Genomic DNA, 18,729 nt, shown 5'->3' with positions numbered 1-18,729 from the left:
AACCCGAAAAGGCCCCACAAGCTCATCTTTGACGATACCAGCCCAAACCAGTACTCCACCTCCACCTTGCTGGCGTCTGAGTCGGACTGGAGCTCTCTGCCCTTTATCAATCCAGCCACGGGCCCATCCATCTGGCCCATCAAGACTCACTCTCATTTCATCAGTCCATAAAACCTTAGAAAAATCAGTCTTGAGATATTTCTTGGCCCAGTCTTGACGTTTCAGCTTGTGTGTCTTGTTCAGTGGTGGTCGTCTTTCAGCCTTTCTTACCTTGGCCATGTCTCTGAGTATTGCACACCTTGTGCTTTTGGGCACTCCAGTGATGTTGCAGCTCTGAAATATGGCCAAACTGGTGGCAAGTGGCATCTTGGCAGCTGCACGCTTGACTTTTCTCAGTTCATGGGCAGTTATTTTGCGCCTTGGTTTTTCCACACGCTTCTTGCGACCCTGTTGACTATTTTGAATGAAACGCTTGATTGTTCGATGATCACGCTTCAGAAGCTTTGCAATTTTGAGACTGCTGCATCCCTCTGCAAGATATCTCACTATTTTTGACTTTTCTGAGCCTGTCAAGTCCTTCTTTTGACCCATTTTGCCAAAGGAAAGGACGTTGCCTAATAATTATGCACACCTGATATAGGGTGTTGATGTCATTAGACCACACCCCTTCTCATTACAGAGATGCACATCACCTAATATGCTTAATTGGTAGTAGGCTTTCGAGCCTATACAGCTTGGAGTAAGACAACATGCATGAAGAGGATGATGTGGACAAAATACTCATTTGCCTAATAATTCTGCACTCCCTGTATGTCACTACGTAACGGACTGATGTAAAGCCAGCACGGAGGCTAGTTTGACACATCATCAGTAAATGGGAAGCTGCCTTTGCTGAATCTTACAGTAAAACTATTTTACCCCTCTGAAGAACTGAAGACCCAGTGACATGCTTTTATTTCCATGGAAACAGCAATGTGAAACATTTCATTAAATAAAACCATTTTCAACTCCCTGATTTAACACCAAAGTTACCTTAAAAAGCCCAGAAAATTAAAAACATTATCAAGACACTGGGATTTCAGATACCACTGTGTCAGTTCAACTGACCAATTAGAACATATGGGGGAGGGGTGGGGGGGTCTATTGTAAAGGCCGCACAATAATATAAGTGGACTGTTTCAGAGAGAGGGCGACAAAAGGTGTAGCCACAAATAATGTGTTTATTAAACATTAAATCATATAAACCTAATCTAACAGACCCAAACAAAGAACTAGCATGTAACAGGGGGACTATTTTCATACTAAAACCAACATTTTTTAACACTTGTGTGTAAAATGGTTAATCTTCAAGATGATTGTCCTATGACAATAACTCAGCAGTCTCTTTTTCTTAATTTTTCTTCAAGTCTGGGCTCTTTTTAGGTCCATGCATGAAAACAGGGATTTAACAAAGCAGCAGTGAACGGATGACTCCACTCCATTTTCTTCAGACCCCTTTCACGCCCTGGTCATTTCACGGCATCACAATTTTATCTCAAGTTATTTTCAACGTTGAGTTTACCACGATAGCACCATTTATAAATTCAGATGAAAACAACTAGGGTGATATAAAAAAGTAAAAATACATAATTAGTGATAAATATTGTAAATGTCAAGTGATTTTTTGGGGGGGGCAACTAAATCTTCATTGGCATCATCAATAGGACTTTTAAAAAATCTTGGGGCATAAAGAGTCTTCATTTCTAAATTTGAGGTAATTCATGTTATTTGAGTTCATCACAAAAGTGCCTCCGTCATCCAAAGTAGAAATTTATGATGGCATTTTGTAGTGGTGAGTTCAAGTCTGTGAGGGAGGGGGGCTGACACGCTCGTCATTTCCCTCCTGCCATGATTTTGAGGTACTGCAGTGCATTGTGGGCTGCGTTGGCTCGGGCACCGTCTACGTTTGGGGCGAAGCCGTGACACACGGTGATTGGCTGCGTGGAGAGCTCCACAAGACACTGACACAGGCCGCTGAGACTGCGCTCCTCTGAGAACAGAAGGAACAAAATACAAAATCACGAGTTTCATCTTTATTATAAAATAGATATTTACAGGATTACTGCTACTTTTTAAATAATATCATAACATATGTGTGGTGTACTTCAGAATGAAAGATTTGACAGTTAACATTGTTATTAATACTGTACATCTAATTCAATGTACCGTTATTATATACAGGCATAATAATAATATGATCAAAACGACTGTAACTAAAACATATATTAGAATATAGTAATAACTACCCTCATCTACTGCGTATTTTAAGAAAAACTAACACTTTTGTCACGATTTCATAGATCCTATAGTTTGCAGAAGATAAAATAATGACCGTGACAGGTTTTAATACTAAAAAAAGAAAAAAAATGTGTGCTAATTACACAAATAAATCGAGCAGAGATAACAAACAAATGCCAATAATTCGATTCATTAATGTAAATCTGCTACGTTAAACTGTTGTTTCGGTGAAGAGCTTTAAGCGCCTTGTGATTTGGCGCTATATAAATAAAATTGAATTGAATTGAAACTGTCCACATTAAAAAAAATGGTTCTACATAAAACCAAGATAACAAGCAGCTGCAGGCTACTTCCTCAATATCTGGTGACAGTAATAACGACCACAACACAGCTTGCCTTTTTTTTCTGGGCATGACATCAAAATCTACCCTGTATCCTCTGCAAGTGCGTGCAGATGGTGCAAACCAGATGTGAAACAGTAAGAGGCTTTCACAACCTAACAGATCTTAAGCAGCGCAGTGAAAGCTCCACTGAATTACCATATTTAACAGATACTAACAAAAATGCAGCTCTTCCTGTCAGCAGGCGCATCAGCAGTGGCTCTTTACGCTTTGTATACCATCCTCCTTTTAACGAGAATGCAAGAACGCAAGAGAGAAGTGTGACAGGTACGGTCTGTGAACTCACCAAGGTCCAGGTAGCTGACATCAAAGCGCTGCTCCAGAGACAGTTCACTGAGCAAAGAGCAGAAGTTGGAATCAGAGGGCATGCCCAGAGGGTGGCTGCGGAGTTGGAGGATCTTCTCACCGGCAGAGTTACGCAGAGAATCCCACGTGCAGCTGAAGCCTTTACTTTTACCCGACTCCGCTCTGCTGCCCATGTTCTGTGCATGCAGGAATTAATGGACAATGTCATTACGTGCCATAATCATGAGACAGAAGAGTAACAACAGAGCATATGAATCAGAGATTATGCTAAATTAATCATGCTTCAGGAAATACAGAAAAATAAAATTTACAAAAATATTTTGTTACTATGTAGAAGTGAACTAAACTCTAATTCCTCTAATGATGCTTAATAAACATTTGTCAGTCAGTGTAACAGTGTTTGATTCCCACCATAGTAAATGTATCATCTTCGGCATCAGGATCATTGCTGGTCCTCATATCTACGGGGACATCATGTATGCGTGACAACATCTTAGCTGCTGCGTTTCTCTTGGCTAGCTTCTTAGATGTACCACTTCCTGGAGGGGAAGAGGAGATTGCATCAGAAACCAAAGGATGTGCTTGATATCTCTTAAGTTTTCATGCTTTAAGAGAGTAAGTCAGGGAAAGTCACAACTTAGTTGACCAGTGTGAAAGGTTTAACAATAGATATATGATTTTGCTCAGTTTTATTAAGCTGTTTTCTATCAATAATATTTCATTAGTGAACACACTCACACCCACACACAAAATTGTGTTTTCATGTTTCATGTGTTTGTGGGGACATCTAATTGACACAATGCTTTTCCTAGCAGCTTACCTTAACCATTAAAATTGAATGCCTAACCCTAACTATAACCCTGACACTAAAACCACATTTTGAGTCTCAAAAATGCCCGCAAACTCGTGGGTCAGGCATTTTGTCCCCACAAAGATATGTAAACATGGTACATGGTACACACATACACACGCGCATGCAGGCTGAGAGATTGAAACAAAGCAACGTACCGATTTCTACAAATCTCTCCACTCTGCAGGTCATGGTGAACTCTTTGCGATGTGCTGGACCAGACTCTTGAGTGACTGTGTACTCTGGCAAACGCCATCCTTTCTGCACCACCAGCTCCTGGCAGAACAAAGTAAAAAAGAAACCAAAAGTTGGAAAATTTATAAGCCGCAGAAATAATGACAGCAAAATGAAACCTTGGTAGCTGTCTGCGTTTATTTACCTGCAGAGCCCCTACAGGGTTGCATTCAGACTGCTGTGAAGTGCCTGTGGTCTTCATCTCTGACTGGGCACTACACAGAGGTTGAGAAAAAAAACAAAAAAGGAAACAATGAAACCACACAACGCTCTATCTTACTCTTGTTAAGTGTTGAAATGCTCTTCATAGCATTCAGGCTGGCCTGCTTATTAGATGTTTAAAGCAGACTAAGCTGGATAGATAAACATTTTTAAATAATTTTAACTGTAATGAGGTTGTTTTATAAGAAAATAAATAAAAATTAAACAGAAAAACTGACCCATCTGCATCAGTAGACACATCAACCCCAATAAACCCGTCTACTCCAATACCAACTCCGGCAGGACCTCCAAGGCCTCCCTTTAGCATCTTCAGAGCAGCCTCGGCTGCTTTGTGCTTGGCTGCCTTCTTGCTGGGCCCCTGGCCGGTGCAGCTGATCTCTCCGACGGAGACGCGGAACGTGAAGTTGGGCTGGTGGGCCTGTCCCTCGGCCTTCAGCAGGTCATACACTGGGGTCTTGCCTATCCGCGTTCCATACTCCTGCAGCAGACTGATGGGCGTCTTTCCGGGATTCACAGCCAGCATTTGCTCAATACTACATAAGAGAAAAACCTCGCATGAGACAGACTCTCCAGAAACACCTTTTCATGCAAACAAGAAAAATTATTGTATATAGGGTTTAATATACTGTGTGTAACTTCATAGTTTTACTTTGTTATTTCTTATTTATTTTCATTTTCATATCTATATTTATTTTATTTTTTAATCACTCTAGTTTTTTATTCACTCAAAAATTAAAACAAAAACTATTAGGAGAGTAAAAATCTCACAAAATATTACGGGGAACTATATTTTTGATACTTTTTCTATATATTTTGAATTCTCTGTCTTCAAATGTAAAACAAAACACTGGTTCAAACAGAACTTGGACACATTAGAGTTACAGAAACAATTACAGTTACATATATCTATGCTTATATTCACCAATTAAAGGAGATTTTAATTCCCCTGAAAGTTGACAGAAATATCAAATAATGTTGACAGAAGAGTAGAATAAAAAATGAAGTAAAAAGAAGAAAAATGCAATGATTTCAAAGTCTGATCTGTATAAAAATATATGGCTGCAAAAATGATCATAAAACATCTGTGCAAAGTTGTGCTTCATTCTCACTGAAGAAACCAAACAGCCACTTCATAAATGCACGGCACAACACAGAAGAGCCACCTCGACAAGACAAGACTCAGCTGTACGTCTGCATCTAAAGGTCAAAGGTCACTCTTTCAAGGATGTCAATATTCACATTTTGGACAAAGAAGACAGTTTGAAAGAGGAGTGAAAGAAGCCATTTATTTCCACTGTGAAGCACCATTTTTGAACTCTCTGCCACCTATAGTGTAGTTTTACGATCTCTTCCCATGTAACTCACATGATAGGGTGAAGCAATGTCTCACAATGGGTTCACCCGAAACCTCTGCTGATAATGACCAACACCCTGTTTCACATCTTGGCCCATGTGATGAGGCACATGATCAACAGTTGCTTACAATCTAGGACTTTCCAGCATTTGGTCTTAGAACTGACGTAGCTTCTCAGGTGAGAGGTAAAACACCTTCAAGAAACTCAAAGAAGTCCAGTCCCTTTTCTTTCCAAGGTCCTTAGATTACGATGACCTGGACGACTGAGAACCTAAACAGACATTTCTTTCTCAAGCCTTCAAGTGCAAACTGTCCACAGTAATGTGCTTTAATAATGAATAATTCAGTGTTACAACTAGATAAGCTCTATGGAGCTCAGGTCCTCAAACATGGATAGACTTAGACCAAAAAAAACCCAAAAAACTTTCTTTAGTGGAGATTTCCTGTTTAATGCACGTGCTGTAGATCAATACAGCCATCGCTGATCTAATTATTCATTAATAGTCACTTTCTATGGGAAAGGGGAAGCTTACAAAAGTTTTCAGTGTGAGTGTAGCCGCTTTATTATCGGAGAGTCTGAACACAGTGTGGAAACGGAGTAAAACAGCACGGATGTCACCAAAGTCTGCAGAAGCCCCGATGCCGTCATTCTGGCGTCACAGTTTTGCAACATGCAGCTGTCAGGGAAAAAAAATGCTAGCAGCTCGTGTTTACAGCTCTGTTTCTGAAACCCTACTAAAAGCCAGCCTTCTCGTCTTGTTTGTTACTGGAGGAGGAGTGTGGTGGTCTGACCGGGGGAGCTGTTAGCTTAGCTTTACCTGGAGCACCCGGAGTTTCTCTTCCAGCTGTCCGATGCTGTCTCGTCGTTCATTCCCTATTTCACGCAGACAGAGCCGGTCGGTTTCGGATGGCAGATCCCCCCCACCAAAACAGACACTTGCTTTCATCAGACGCTGTTTATTGTTCCCCCTTACAGATGATGAGGCGACGGCATAAAGCGAAGCCCCCGCGTCACTGCCGCCCCGACAGACTACAATAGCGGAGTCCTCTGGCGCGATGATATGACGTCATCGGCTCACTGCGAAACCTCTGTTTTGGCACGTTTAACGTTGAGATTTCACGAAACATGTCTTTCTATGGATGGTACAGACAGAAGTAAACAACAGGCGTCAATCCAAGTATTTATGCACGTTAGAGAGGTAAAAGGTTCAGACATTCTTCTTTCGGCTGTTCCCTGTAGGGGGCGCCAAACACACCATCTGCTGTAGCATCGTCTTCTGTCACCTACTACATGTCCCTACTACATGTCCTTTTTCGCTGCATCTATGAATCTTCTCAGTGGTCTTCATCTTTCCCCCTGCTTGGCAGCTTCATCTCCAGCTCAAATCTCAGCATCTTCAGCTCTGCCTGCTGTCTTTTGTGAGAGCTATCATCTCCAAACCGTGAACATGGTCCACATTTTTTGGTAAATGATCGCTTTCATCATCTCATCTTCCACCTCATGCCACTGAGGATTTAAAAACAGATTGATAAGAAAATAGAGAAGTCCTGCATCACGTTGAATTACATTTGTTACTTAACTTTTAAGTTATTTGTTTAGCCTGTAAATAAAAAATGGCCTTACAGTTTATTTTTTTTACAGTAATTTCTACAGTTGTATATGTTTTGCATGAGGTAGCTAAACTGTGTATGTGCCTAATCATAGGCTACAGATTTTGATAAGTTTTACTGGGAATGGTGTGGTGTTCCTAAATGTAACCATAAGAGGGCGACAGTTAGCTATAGATTTCCCCTGCTGACAGCCCTCCCTGTCGGGTCCCTGGGATGTCCAGCACCTGTCATATTCACTACAGACCAACGTGGCAACACGAGAAATTCCTTTCGTGTAGTGGACTGACCACCCTAAAGCTGAAAATAAGGTTTCGAAATCAGATATGCCCCAAAGTGTTTATTCTGAAAACATTCAGAGTTAAACCTCTCCATGGAATAAAAAAGGTTATAAACTTTCAAAATAAACATTTTCAGCACTTTTCATTTATTTTAAACAATTACAATGAAAAAATATTTACCCAAGTAAATGTTATTACAGTAATATCACTGTAATAACATTTACTGTTTACAGTCAGGCAGCTCTTTTAATTTGGGATCTTTTTCCCTGCTTGGTTTGGAAAGATGTGTCTTCATAAATAGCCAAAGGAACCGTGCAGACCCCAGAAATCATCTGAACCCACAACGTCAGAGTCTCCTTTCCAAATTATGTAGCAGCGCTTTCGTAAAATGTTTCATTTTATTAGCATTTTCCACCTTTCCATGAATTATCTTTAATTCCGGGGATCAACAATTAATCCCATGATTGTGCGCTTGCAAAGCCCTGCTGGCCACTGTCGAACCGGAGCTCTGAAAACTTCGTCCACTGGCATCAGCGTGACAGTGTGGATAAGTCCGCTTTGCCAAACGCAACACAAAGTGAACTGGCCATGACAATGAGTAGAGCTGCCTTCCATTTGAACTCCTAAACCTACAATCCGAGCAGCGTGATTTATCACTGACCTGGGTATCTGTGACCGGAGTGCACCCCTCCTCCTCATTACTCATACTTTCAGTGTTAATTTGTCTTATTCTCCGAGACTTTATTTATCAGCTGAAGGCTCCAATTTATTGACCTATAATGTGATAATGTAAGCGTTTTTATTGAGCTTGTGGTTAAATCTTTGACTGAATGAGATCAGCGATGAATGCCATCTCTTAGCAGTTACAGTATACTTCATCCAAATTGTATGCGCACATCCACAAACACACTTTCCTTTTCCCTGCCTTGGCCTGGTGCATTAGTATGTGTGGTTCTTTGCTTGCCAAAATCATCAGTAGATATCTTGAAGCCTCGAGCTGCTCTTTTTCCCTCCTTCCACAATATGATGTGTTTCCTTTTTTGTGTGTGTTTTGATCCTTCTCTTGCGGCCAGGCTGCGCTGTGGTGAGGCGCGGGTTCGAGTGGCGCTCCTGTGTTATTTTTGGCAGCAGCAGTGGTTGGTGGCTGTTGAGGAGAGAGGAGACAGAAGGGGGATAGCATGAAGACCAAAACCAAGGCTGTTTAAGGGATTTCTGTCTGAAGGAATTGCTTTGTAATGATCGCACACTCATTATGGATGTGCGTGCGTGCATACATTCACTCACGCACACAGAAAAAAAAGCTGGCATGCACATTTGTTCATTTAACACTTCTCAAACACCTCATATACATGCTCTCATTCACGGACCACACACTCAGTGGCTAAATTGCCCAACCTGTGATTTCTTTTTTCTTTTTCACTGAATCTACACGATCCACTAGCTGTCATTTGAATATATCAGCACAGTCACACATTGCTTTGGTTAAATTTTTGTGTTTCTGTCACACTGGGAGTATCTTTTGCTGTGAATGTTCTCTCTTTCTCTGATGGAACCAGACTGAGACTGACATGCTCAGGCAACACGCAGTGTCAGACATTCACGCTCCTCCCTCTGCGCTTCTGAAAACACCATTTGAAAAAGATTTTCTCCGACTCCGCTCTTGGCCACAGATCAAGAGAACGTTATTACTCGACTTTATTTATTTATATATTGTGGTGGTAATGTGTGTGAATGTATGCGCGCTTGTACGTATGTGTGAGTGAGTGATATGTAATTGTGTATGTATGTGTGTTAACCCGCAAAGATATTTCAATTTCTTCAGAATATTAAATAAACATGCAGCAGCAGCAGCAGCTTCAGTGAAGCGCTGCCTGCCAGTGGGTTTTGGGTTGGATGGGTGGCGGTGGTGGTGGTGGTGAAGGGGGAGAGGGGGTTTGTGGCCGTGGCTCTGGGGGGGTGAGGCAGCTCATGGTCAGGGCCCCCGCCGGACACACTGGCGCCTCGCGCTGGAGGACTTCTGAACCACCACACTCCTCCACCAAACCCTGCCAACCCTGGCTCCCAGCTCCCACTTCCAACCCAAATCGCTCCGTTCTCCTTCTGCGTTTCGACTCTCTGTCTCTCTCTCTCTTCTCCCTCCTTCCTCCCTGACTGTTTTTTCCTTCTTCAGTTTCCTCATTCTGTTGATTCGCATCCAGATTCATTTACAATTCGACTCCGTTCTTTTTCTCACTTACTGCTGTTCTTTCAGTGGCGGTTCTCCCCGACTCTGTTTTCTCTACCTTTTCTCCTGAGAGCTGTGGGTTTTTACACCTCCGCCACCCCTTCTCTGCACTGTCTCTCTTAAATCCCTTCACTTTAAATGTTCCAAGGAAGTATTTAGTGGCTTGACTTAAAAAAAAGTAAACAAGGATGGTTTGGGCTCTGTGTCAGTCAGAATACCGTCAAGATAGTAAGCATTTTCAAAAGGAAAGAACACTTTAATGGTGCTCTAGATATTTGTAACGGTATTAGGTTATAATGGGCCATCAATTTTCTGAGTGGTTTTCCAACCAGCTCCAAGAGATATAGGCCTGCTTGTCTTGAAAGAAAGAAACTTTCCATCATGGCAAAAATGGGGTAAACCGTGCTTTGCTGTATATGTTCTCATGACAGATTCTGTTAAAGCTGTGATTTGCACGCGAAGACAGTCAGGATTGGGCGTACGTGATTATTGACAAACAGCCAACGTGTGCGCCTCATTCAAAGCCCGTGAGCAAATGTGTGTGCGTGTTTTTTTTTCTTCAAAGAATCTCAACTGCACCTATTACTGCGCATATTTGACTTATGGATGGCAAACATCCTAAGTTGAGCAGATATGTCTTTACGTGTCACACATGCAATTTTCTTAACCTAATTTTCCCCTGGAAGCAATTTGTCATCCGGAGGCCATTAAATGGGAAGCATATTATCTTTTTAAAGGGGCACAGAGTCACCCACAACCCTCCCACAGTTCCTATAAACAAAATGGCCTCATTTAGTGGTGCATTTGGTGCGTTGGGCAGTGAGGGAGCACTTCTTTTTAAACTTTAAAGGAACTTCACAGACTAGGGAAAAAAAAGCTTTAATATTGTAAGATTAGCATTGGAAATAAGAGAAGCATTACAAGTTTGATGGTGTGAGGCGCACGGCTTATACTTGATTCATTAACACCAAGGCTGGCCAAACCTCGATCGCCAGTGTTACGGTGAGTGTAGCACAGCGAGGAGATTTAGGAAGTAATGCAGTAGGATTGGGATTGAGTGGAATTTACTGCACAAATAAAGCAAAATCCACAAAGATGCTTAAATACTGAGAGACATCTTTTGTACTTTGAACTTTTTCATAGTGCAGTTTCCGCTTCAGCCACGTAAAGCATTGCTAAAAAAGATAAAAACAAATCAACATAAAGTACATCAGCAAAGCATGCTTGACCTTTTTACCTCTTGCCCTCTGTTACCTGTAATGTCTTTCTCCTTTACCTTTGTTTCGTTTAGCCTGACCTCTTTTGCTCTTCGGGTCGTGCTATGGTTTACTCAGGTCACTTTACTTTTCCACTTTGCCACTAAAGCCTTATCTTGTTTTTACTTGCGGCCTGGCTGTTGAGCCTCTGGGCATGCTGACATTCTTTCCCATTTCAGCCCACTGTTCGCCACAGAGACCCAGGCACACCTGCAGACACCTGCGCTTTTGTCCTGCCTCTCACAAACCCCCGCCCGCACATGCAGGCAGGCAGAGGTAGGGGTACTTGTGCCTGTGGCTATATCAGAACACGGCCCATTGTTTTACTTGACTAATCAGTTAGGACCGGATAATAGCAGGAAAAGAGGTTAATTAGCATTTTGTTCAACACATCACGATTCTAATGAACTGGAATCTGATCCCCTCCCCGGAGTAATTCATTAAGCTTGAGTTTGCTTAACTCATCGAGTCGTTAACGCTTAACAAAACACCGGGCGAGGAAATATTCTAAAATTGCTTCTTTGTTTTTGTTAGATCGGAAATTAGTTGCACGATGGCTTAAGCAGGTGTGTCTAGGATCCTCTGGAATAACCTTTTTAGTCTTATTAAGTCTGCTTTTGATTTTGTAAATGGAGCAAATGGGCACTTGTGGGCAAACCATATGGAACAGATTGTCCCAGCTTCTGCTTTTTGCCTCTATGTGTCACTGCATGTATATTTTCTTTTTACGCCGTTACTTGAAGAAACACTTAATGTTTCCTGGCTTTCTAAATAAAAGAAGTAAAAATAAAGTTAAGGCTACAGTATACCACCACCACTGCAAAGGCAGTGTATTTTAAAAAGGCAGAAAATACCAGTAGTAGCAGAGGTTTTAAAAGCCACTGACCGTCTTCTTAACCCCCCCACCCTCTCTCGCTGGCCTGACACACCCTACCCATACCTCATTCCCCATGTTTGCCTTTTATGTTGTGGACTCGACCGTGTGCCCACTTCAGACCACCATAAACATGTCGGCCCTTGATGACAGGGTCGGCCCCAGGACGTTTTATATAAATTGACCTCAACTACAGCTCATTAGAAGCCCTAAATTGGAACCATGCAGCCTGGGAAGTGTAAATGTTACAATAGTAGAGTCAGTAGATTCAGGGGGGTTCAAACAGCGCAGGTCTCCTCTTCACTTCTGTCATGAAAGTCTTTACTTTTATGAAGCCAGTGTTTTGTTTCCTGTTGTAGTTGTAATGTATTGTAATTGTTTACGAATTGAGATTTTCCATGAAACTTGACCATATCTCTAAATTTGTCATGTGTGCTTGCCTGCCTTGCTATATCTTGTTGGAAATATGCTTAATTATGATAAAGATTAGCTCCTTAAATCATTGTTGTCTGGCACTGCTACTGGTGCACATATCTGGGGCCTCATTTGGTCTATCCTGAGGCTATCTCTCTTTTAAAACACAGAGGGAAATCCGCCCTCCTAAAGTATTTTTATTAGTCTGGAAAAGCCTGAGTAACCTGACAAGAAAGTGGTGAGAAGGACAAACAAGTGCCACTTGTTGTGACTTTAACTCTTCCTCAAACCCAGGAAAAGTGGCAGAGAAAAAGAGAGGCGTTTTAAAAGATGCTTGGTGATCAGCTCGGCCTCTTCTCAGCGTCTGTATCTCCACATCGTGTCTTTCGTCCTGTATCCTTCCTTAATTGGGGTTCTTTGTTTGACCGCCTCCCTGGATAAACAATACAACCACAGCTCCCCTGTCCTAATCCCCTCTTCTCCTCTCTCCTGACTCTCCTGGAGCATCGCTCTCAGTAATTACCCCTCTCGAGCTGGAGAGTGGAGTAATTGTCTTGAGTGTAACTACAGTGGATCTCTGAAAGGGGGTCATTGTGTGGAGTTAAGACTCCAATTCAGTGAACAGCTTTGTTTGTGCTGCAAAAGATAATGAAAGTATTTGGTTAGCCAGGCTGGGGTGGAAATACAGTAAGATATGAAAAGAATGATGTGAAGTGAGGCGAGAGAAGGGGATAAAGTGTGATAAAATGATAACGTAAAGGCTCAAGGAAAAATTGCTTCTCATTATTTCCGTCTTCATGTTATAGCTTCCTCTCTGAAGGATTTTGTGTAGGAACAACACAAAAAAATTCTCTTTCAAATTTTTTTTTACTCTTAAAAGCACCAAAATTGTCATTATTCCACACCATAAACCTTACAACATGTGTACCATGCTTCATCGCTATTTACAGTATCTTTTACACTCATTTCACAACAAGTCAGCAAACACCGGGACTTCAGTTCTGCCTAAATAACAAAATTAATAACCAAAAAAAAATTAAGCTTTTACTTTACGTTCTTTGTTGTTGTAACCAAAGCGTTCTAGACATCATTTCTTGTGGAAAGTTATACAAAACATAGAAAATGCATAAAAAAATAACACACCTATATACATATCTATATACTGTTGTCAATATATAGTATGCACAAACAAGGAAGAAAGCCCTTATTGATCATTATTTTGCCAGGTATGGAAGACTTCACAATTAAAAGATTATATAAGAATTAGTTTACACGCACATTTAACTTCAAGGTTTATAAATAAAACTTTTAAAACAACCCCCAAACTCTTCCTTATAGCTAATAAATAAGAAAAAACAGTCTTAATTTAATGTATTTCATTTTCTTTTTGGCCGGCTTCAACCATCTTGCATTCTTTTTTTTCTTCAGGTATTTCCTGCAGGTGCAAGATAATCTTTCATGTGTATAATTTAAGACATAAATTAGATTATTAAAGTAAATATGAAATTAAATTAGACATGGTAAGAAGCAAACAGCAAACAAAGGTGAAATGCAATACCTTGTACAACAGAGTGTCTTTGGCAACAAGAAGCTGTAAGTGTAGACTGTCCATTGATTGTTTCAAGAATAATGAATAAGTATCAAAGTACAGCTGTAAATCAGATTTTTCTCTAGGCATGCAATGCTTCATCGACTCCATCATCCTGACCATAAGTCTCGTTTTAAAACTACTTTCCTTTTGCGGCTTCAGAGCTCTTTTCCTTCTGCTTTTGCAGATTAAATTTCCCCAGTGGTTTGTCTCATTTGAAAGGCAGAAAATGTGTGTAGGCTACAAAATTTGTGCACGAGCATGTTTACTTGTATGTGTTTCCGAGCAGACGTACTTTTGTGTATCCCCCTGCATGCATGCATTATGGATGTTTGCACATTTGCTCATAGTTATTCCTGTTCACATGTGCATATTGTGTTCATTTATGTCTCGGTTGCTCATATTTGTGCATGTGTCTCTGCATACATTTGAGGATCGCTATATGTTTGCAGGCTTGGTCATATTTATGCTTGTGTGTGTGTGTGTGTGTGTGTGTGTGTGGTCCAGAAGTGATTTCTACCTTTATCAGTCCTGTATCATATCAAGTCTTTTCAAACACTGTCTCCTTTGTATGTCTTGAAATAAAATACAGTTTTGTGTTTGTAAGGTGAGTTTTTTTCCTATTTAAAAAAAAGAAGAAGAAAAGAAAACACCTCTAAAATTTCAAGACTTCATCAAGTCAGATCTCCAACAATCCACTGCTGTTCTCCACCCCGTTAGGCGTGCCAGTCTTCTCATCTCCGTTGGTGATTTGGTCAGCGACAGGATTGGTAGGTACAGCGCTGGAGTTGAGCTCTGTGGTCTCTTCGCTCCGAGAATCTGCGTCTCCCTCCACAGCTACAGCTTTGCCCTGCATTGCAGAATCTGCGTGGGTCTTCTGATGCTTTGAGAGGTGGTCGCTGCGTGTGAAACGCTTGTTGCACAGTAGACAGGTGAACTTCTTCTCCCGCGTGTGGGTGCGCACATGCCTCTCCAGTTCATCAGAGCGGGTGAAACGTTTCCCGCAGAACAGCCAGTTGCAAACAAAGGGCCGTTCGCCGGTGTGCCAGCGCAGGTGGGCTTTCAGGTGGGAGGCCTTGCCGTAGACTTTCCCACAGCCCGGGATGTGGCAGCTGTGCATTGGTTTCTTCCTCAGGGATGCAGCAGAGGCTCCCAGCCTCTCCAGCTCCTGGCAGTTGGGGCAGTCGCATGAAGACCGGGTGGGTGTAGCCCCTCCGCTGTAGCCCCCTGATCCCCTAGCAGGCTTTAGGCCCATGGGATTCTCAATTAGCCCTGCACTTGGCACAGGTTTGGGCTTGTACATGTCCTGGGGCAGCATGTGCTGGGAAGGTTGGAGGAGATGTGAGGAGGAGCCCAGTCCCACGGAGGGGTAAGGAGCTGGGTTAAGTGGTGTAAAATCGGTGCTGTAACTGGGCAGCTGTGGGCTAAGGGATGCCTGTGGTGCCACAGGCTGCAGGGAGGCCTGCAGACCTCCATCTGCTTGGGGCTGGGTTGCTGACAGCCAGTTGGAGTTGGGATGGACATCCCACCAGGAAGATGTAGCATTAGCTGGAGCAGCAGTTATGCCAGGGTGGATACCAGCCTTATACCACGAGCCATAGGGGTGTGTCATATCCAGCGAAGTATACACACTGGTGAGACAATCGGCTGTAGCATGGGCCTTGGACACTAAAAGAGACGGGTCCTGTGAGACCGAAGTCTGGAAGGAGTGAGAGAAAGGGTTATATTCTGTAGTGTAGCCTCCGGCTGAAGGAGGGGGACTTCCAGTGGGTGTAAGCAGCCCGCCACCTCCTCCTCCTCCAGCTGAAGTGAAGGAGCCAGTGTAGGAGTCTGCCAGGCCACTGCTGTCTGTGGTCCGCCCGTTCTTGGCTGTCTGAAGGTCAGAGGTCATGTTGTAGGGCTTCTTTACTGGAGAGGTGCTGCCAGTCTTACCGGGTGTAGCTGAATCCCTGACAGGGCTGGTGCTGCCAAACTTGTTGCAGGTAGCTGTTAACATAGCCAGAGGACTGGAGCCATAGCGTGCGTCTTCCTGGGGAGGAGGAGACACGGGAGAAAATTAGACTTTCTGCAGGAAATGGCTGCTTGCTGCTGCCGCTTCTGTCAGTGTCAACTCTAATAAAAAACGTATGTGTGACCACCACCACTGGCTTTTCCTCCTCTCTCTGTTTTCTAAGTGGTCACAGCAATTTTAAGCAGTGGATGTTTGTGTTTGTAAAGTTTCAGCTGTGCTCAGCAAAGGAACTCCCTCAATTTTAGTTTTGCTCAAACTGCTTTCGACCAGCTTAAATTAATTTAACATTTATGTTTGCTTGAAAAATACAAAAATCCACCTGAATTTACAGTTCTCCTCTTACAGACGATTTAAATATGTACCAGGTCATCTAACTGCCATCATGGCAACGAGCTATTGTTCTCGTTCGTGATCTTATTATCTACAAAGCAAAAAATGTGCCATTTTTGAACTGAACCATTACATCAGATTATATATTTGACTCAAACATGTCACAAGAATTTAATTTGATATATGTTAGGTTCCCACGTGGCAAGTACCTAACGCTACAGCAGCATTTCAGAGACTTTCTGCTGGATGCACAGTTTACACATGGATATAACTAATAAAACATCAAGCTTATATTCCTGTATTTCTGTTTAAACTGTGCGCTGAGGTGTCAACTATCAAACCAGCTGTGACACATCTGTAACTACAGCACGTAACTTTTAATATTCGTGGTTAAAAATCAAATATTCTGCTAACTTTTAGATATAAATCTGACTCACTCTCAGTTCATTCACTTTCTCTCACAACAAACTCTGGTTGAACTCCCTTCTTCATGCAGATTTCCCTCTGTTTTGTAAGTAATAAAAAGTCGTGACATCCTTTAAAATGAACTAGCCTGCTGCCCCTACAGTACCTGTTATCTTCACGTCTTGCACCTCTGACAGTTCCCAGATAATGAGCAATCACATCTTAAGGAAACGCCAAATTTGTGCAAATATAGGCTCGGTGTGAATAGAAATATTTCAAGGCACTTTCAGCAGCTTAGCCTTTAGTATATTTAAATCTCTTTTACCACTCTTATTTTCTCTCTCTCACTATGTATAATAACCTATGAGACGACCTGAAACTAAAGTACTGAAAGTTTCTTCCTTAATAACTGCACGACTTTCTTATAAATATTCCACCATCAAAAGTTTGTATTAAGAAGAAGGAGAAAAATGAAAAGCTACTTACAATTACATTCCCTACCTCCAGAATAGATGCGGCCATCCCTGAGAAACAAAATCCTTAGGAAGCTGAGGGGAGTGGGAGCAGCGCAGCTCAGAGTCCCGGGACAGTTTGGAAGAAGTTGGGCTCTAACGCGGGGAAGTGTTTTGAGGCACTCGGGTCCCGCCCCCTAATTACAGGCTATGGGCTCTTTGAAGACTCGCTAAGAAGCAATAAAAACCCAGAGCCGAGGGAAAATGGACGGAGATTGGTGGCTAAAATCAGGACATCCCACCTCCCCAAACGAGAGTGTCGAATCTTTTTTTTCAATATAAATGCATGAATGGGTTAGTCATCAATCACAGTGTGGACATTATTTCAATTTCACTGGCATTATTTTTTCCACTGGGATTAGTCCAGTGGAGTCTGAAGGAAACGACTACATTTGACATCCCCTCAGAGAATTATCTGGATGGACTCGTCTATAGAGACGCTCACGCACGCCCTCAGTTATAAGTTGGCTGTGTTAGACACTAAACTGCAAAACTGCAAATAAAAAGTGCGAAACGACTGAAGCTTTCTCTTCTGCTTCTTCTCCGAGAGAGCAAAATAACAAAATAACGTGTAGCCTCTGCCACATAAATTTAAAAAGAAGAAAAAAAAAAATGAGTTGACCGAGTCTGTGGTTTCTATCAGAGATTTTATTATTCTGGTTTCAACCCTCTCTCTGTTTCCAATATTCTAAAACGCATTTAACTGCCTTTTCAGACATTAACTGTGATGGTTAAAGAGGTTAAACTACAGAGGCATGCGAAGAAGAAAAGGATCCAGTCATTAAATAAAATAAAGAAAAGATTATCACATCAAATAAAATGAATTAAAACGCTTAGTTTAAAAAAAAAAAAAGACCAAAAAGAAGAAGACTGTTTCCTTAAAGTGGGAAACAGGGGAAGAAATAAAAGATTAAGATTAAGAAAAAAGTTGAAAATCCAGAAATATGTAAGAAATATGTCTTGCCTAAAAAATGTATTTCAAATATTATGTTAACAGAGGAAAACTGTTAGTTAAAAAATGGGCTGTTGGATACATTTTTCAAGTTGTTTTAAGTTTGCCAGCTTAAAACAAGTTTGCTTTTAAACTGACTGGAGCAGTCTCTTTGCATGTTAGACTCCATTTAGATTCACAAAACATAAACTATAAATTACTATTTGTTAAGAGGTTAATTCTATTGGTTTCCATTATATCCAAATTATTATATTATCACAAACCTGTCAGACTCAACTCTTCAGCTGATTCTTTTCATTGCATAAAAATATAAAGATAAAAATTCATACACATTATGTAAATGTGTTAAATTAAGGAAAATTGAGCATAAATTAAAAACTGTACAAAACTGTACATTTATGGATCATAACATGAACCCAAGAGTGAATGAAAGGCTTTTACAGATTATTATTATAAAAACATTAGGATTTAAATAGAGTGGAATCTGTGGGTAAGCAGGCCTAAATGAAGGTTAAAGTAATGATATTTGCGGTGTTTACAGTACAATAACTGTGTTATAAATGGGGAATAAATATACATGTCAGTAGTAGTTTACTTTTGATTTAATTTAAATTTTTTCTACTGAGGCTT

The 18,729-nt window shown here is 41.4% G+C and overlaps 2 protein-coding genes across 2 annotated transcripts; both read right to left on the bottom strand.

Annotated features, from left to right (window-relative positions):
- Positions 1 to 1,202: 1,202 nt before the first annotated feature.
- tarbp2 (TAR (HIV) RNA binding protein 2) lies at positions 1,203 to 6,701 on the bottom strand. Its single transcript, XM_084929519.1, has 7 exons — positions 6,463 to 6,701; positions 4,509 to 4,823; positions 4,214 to 4,283; positions 3,993 to 4,110; positions 3,396 to 3,523; positions 2,965 to 3,160; positions 1,203 to 2,029 (listed from the first exon to the last, which is right to left on the bottom strand). Exons 1-7 carry the CDS (start codon positions 6,513 to 6,515, stop codon positions 1,872 to 1,874), a joined length of 1,038 nt encoding a protein of 345 aa, XP_084785645.1. The 5' UTR covers positions 6,516 to 6,701; the 3' UTR covers positions 1,203 to 1,871.
- Positions 6,702 to 12,623: 5,922 nt separating this feature from the next.
- On the bottom strand, positions 12,624 to 17,254 carry sp7 (Sp7 transcription factor). Its single transcript, XM_084929509.1, has 2 exons — positions 17,122 to 17,254; positions 12,624 to 15,918 (listed from the first exon to the last, which is right to left on the bottom strand). Exons 1-2 carry the CDS (start codon positions 17,155 to 17,157, stop codon positions 14,569 to 14,571), a joined length of 1,386 nt encoding a protein of 461 aa, XP_084785635.1. The 5' UTR covers positions 17,158 to 17,254; the 3' UTR covers positions 12,624 to 14,568.
- Positions 17,255 to 18,729: the final 1,475 nt, after the last annotated feature.

Source organism: Perissodus microlepis, chromosome 5 (assembly GCF_051167445.1).
Source record: "Perissodus microlepis isolate ML-2025 ecotype Zambia chromosome 5, ASM5116744v1, whole genome shotgun sequence".
Classification (NCBI taxonomy): domain Eukaryota; kingdom Metazoa; phylum Chordata; class Actinopteri; order Cichliformes; family Cichlidae; genus Perissodus; species Perissodus microlepis.
This window is presented reverse-complemented; position numbering and strand designations above follow the sequence as displayed.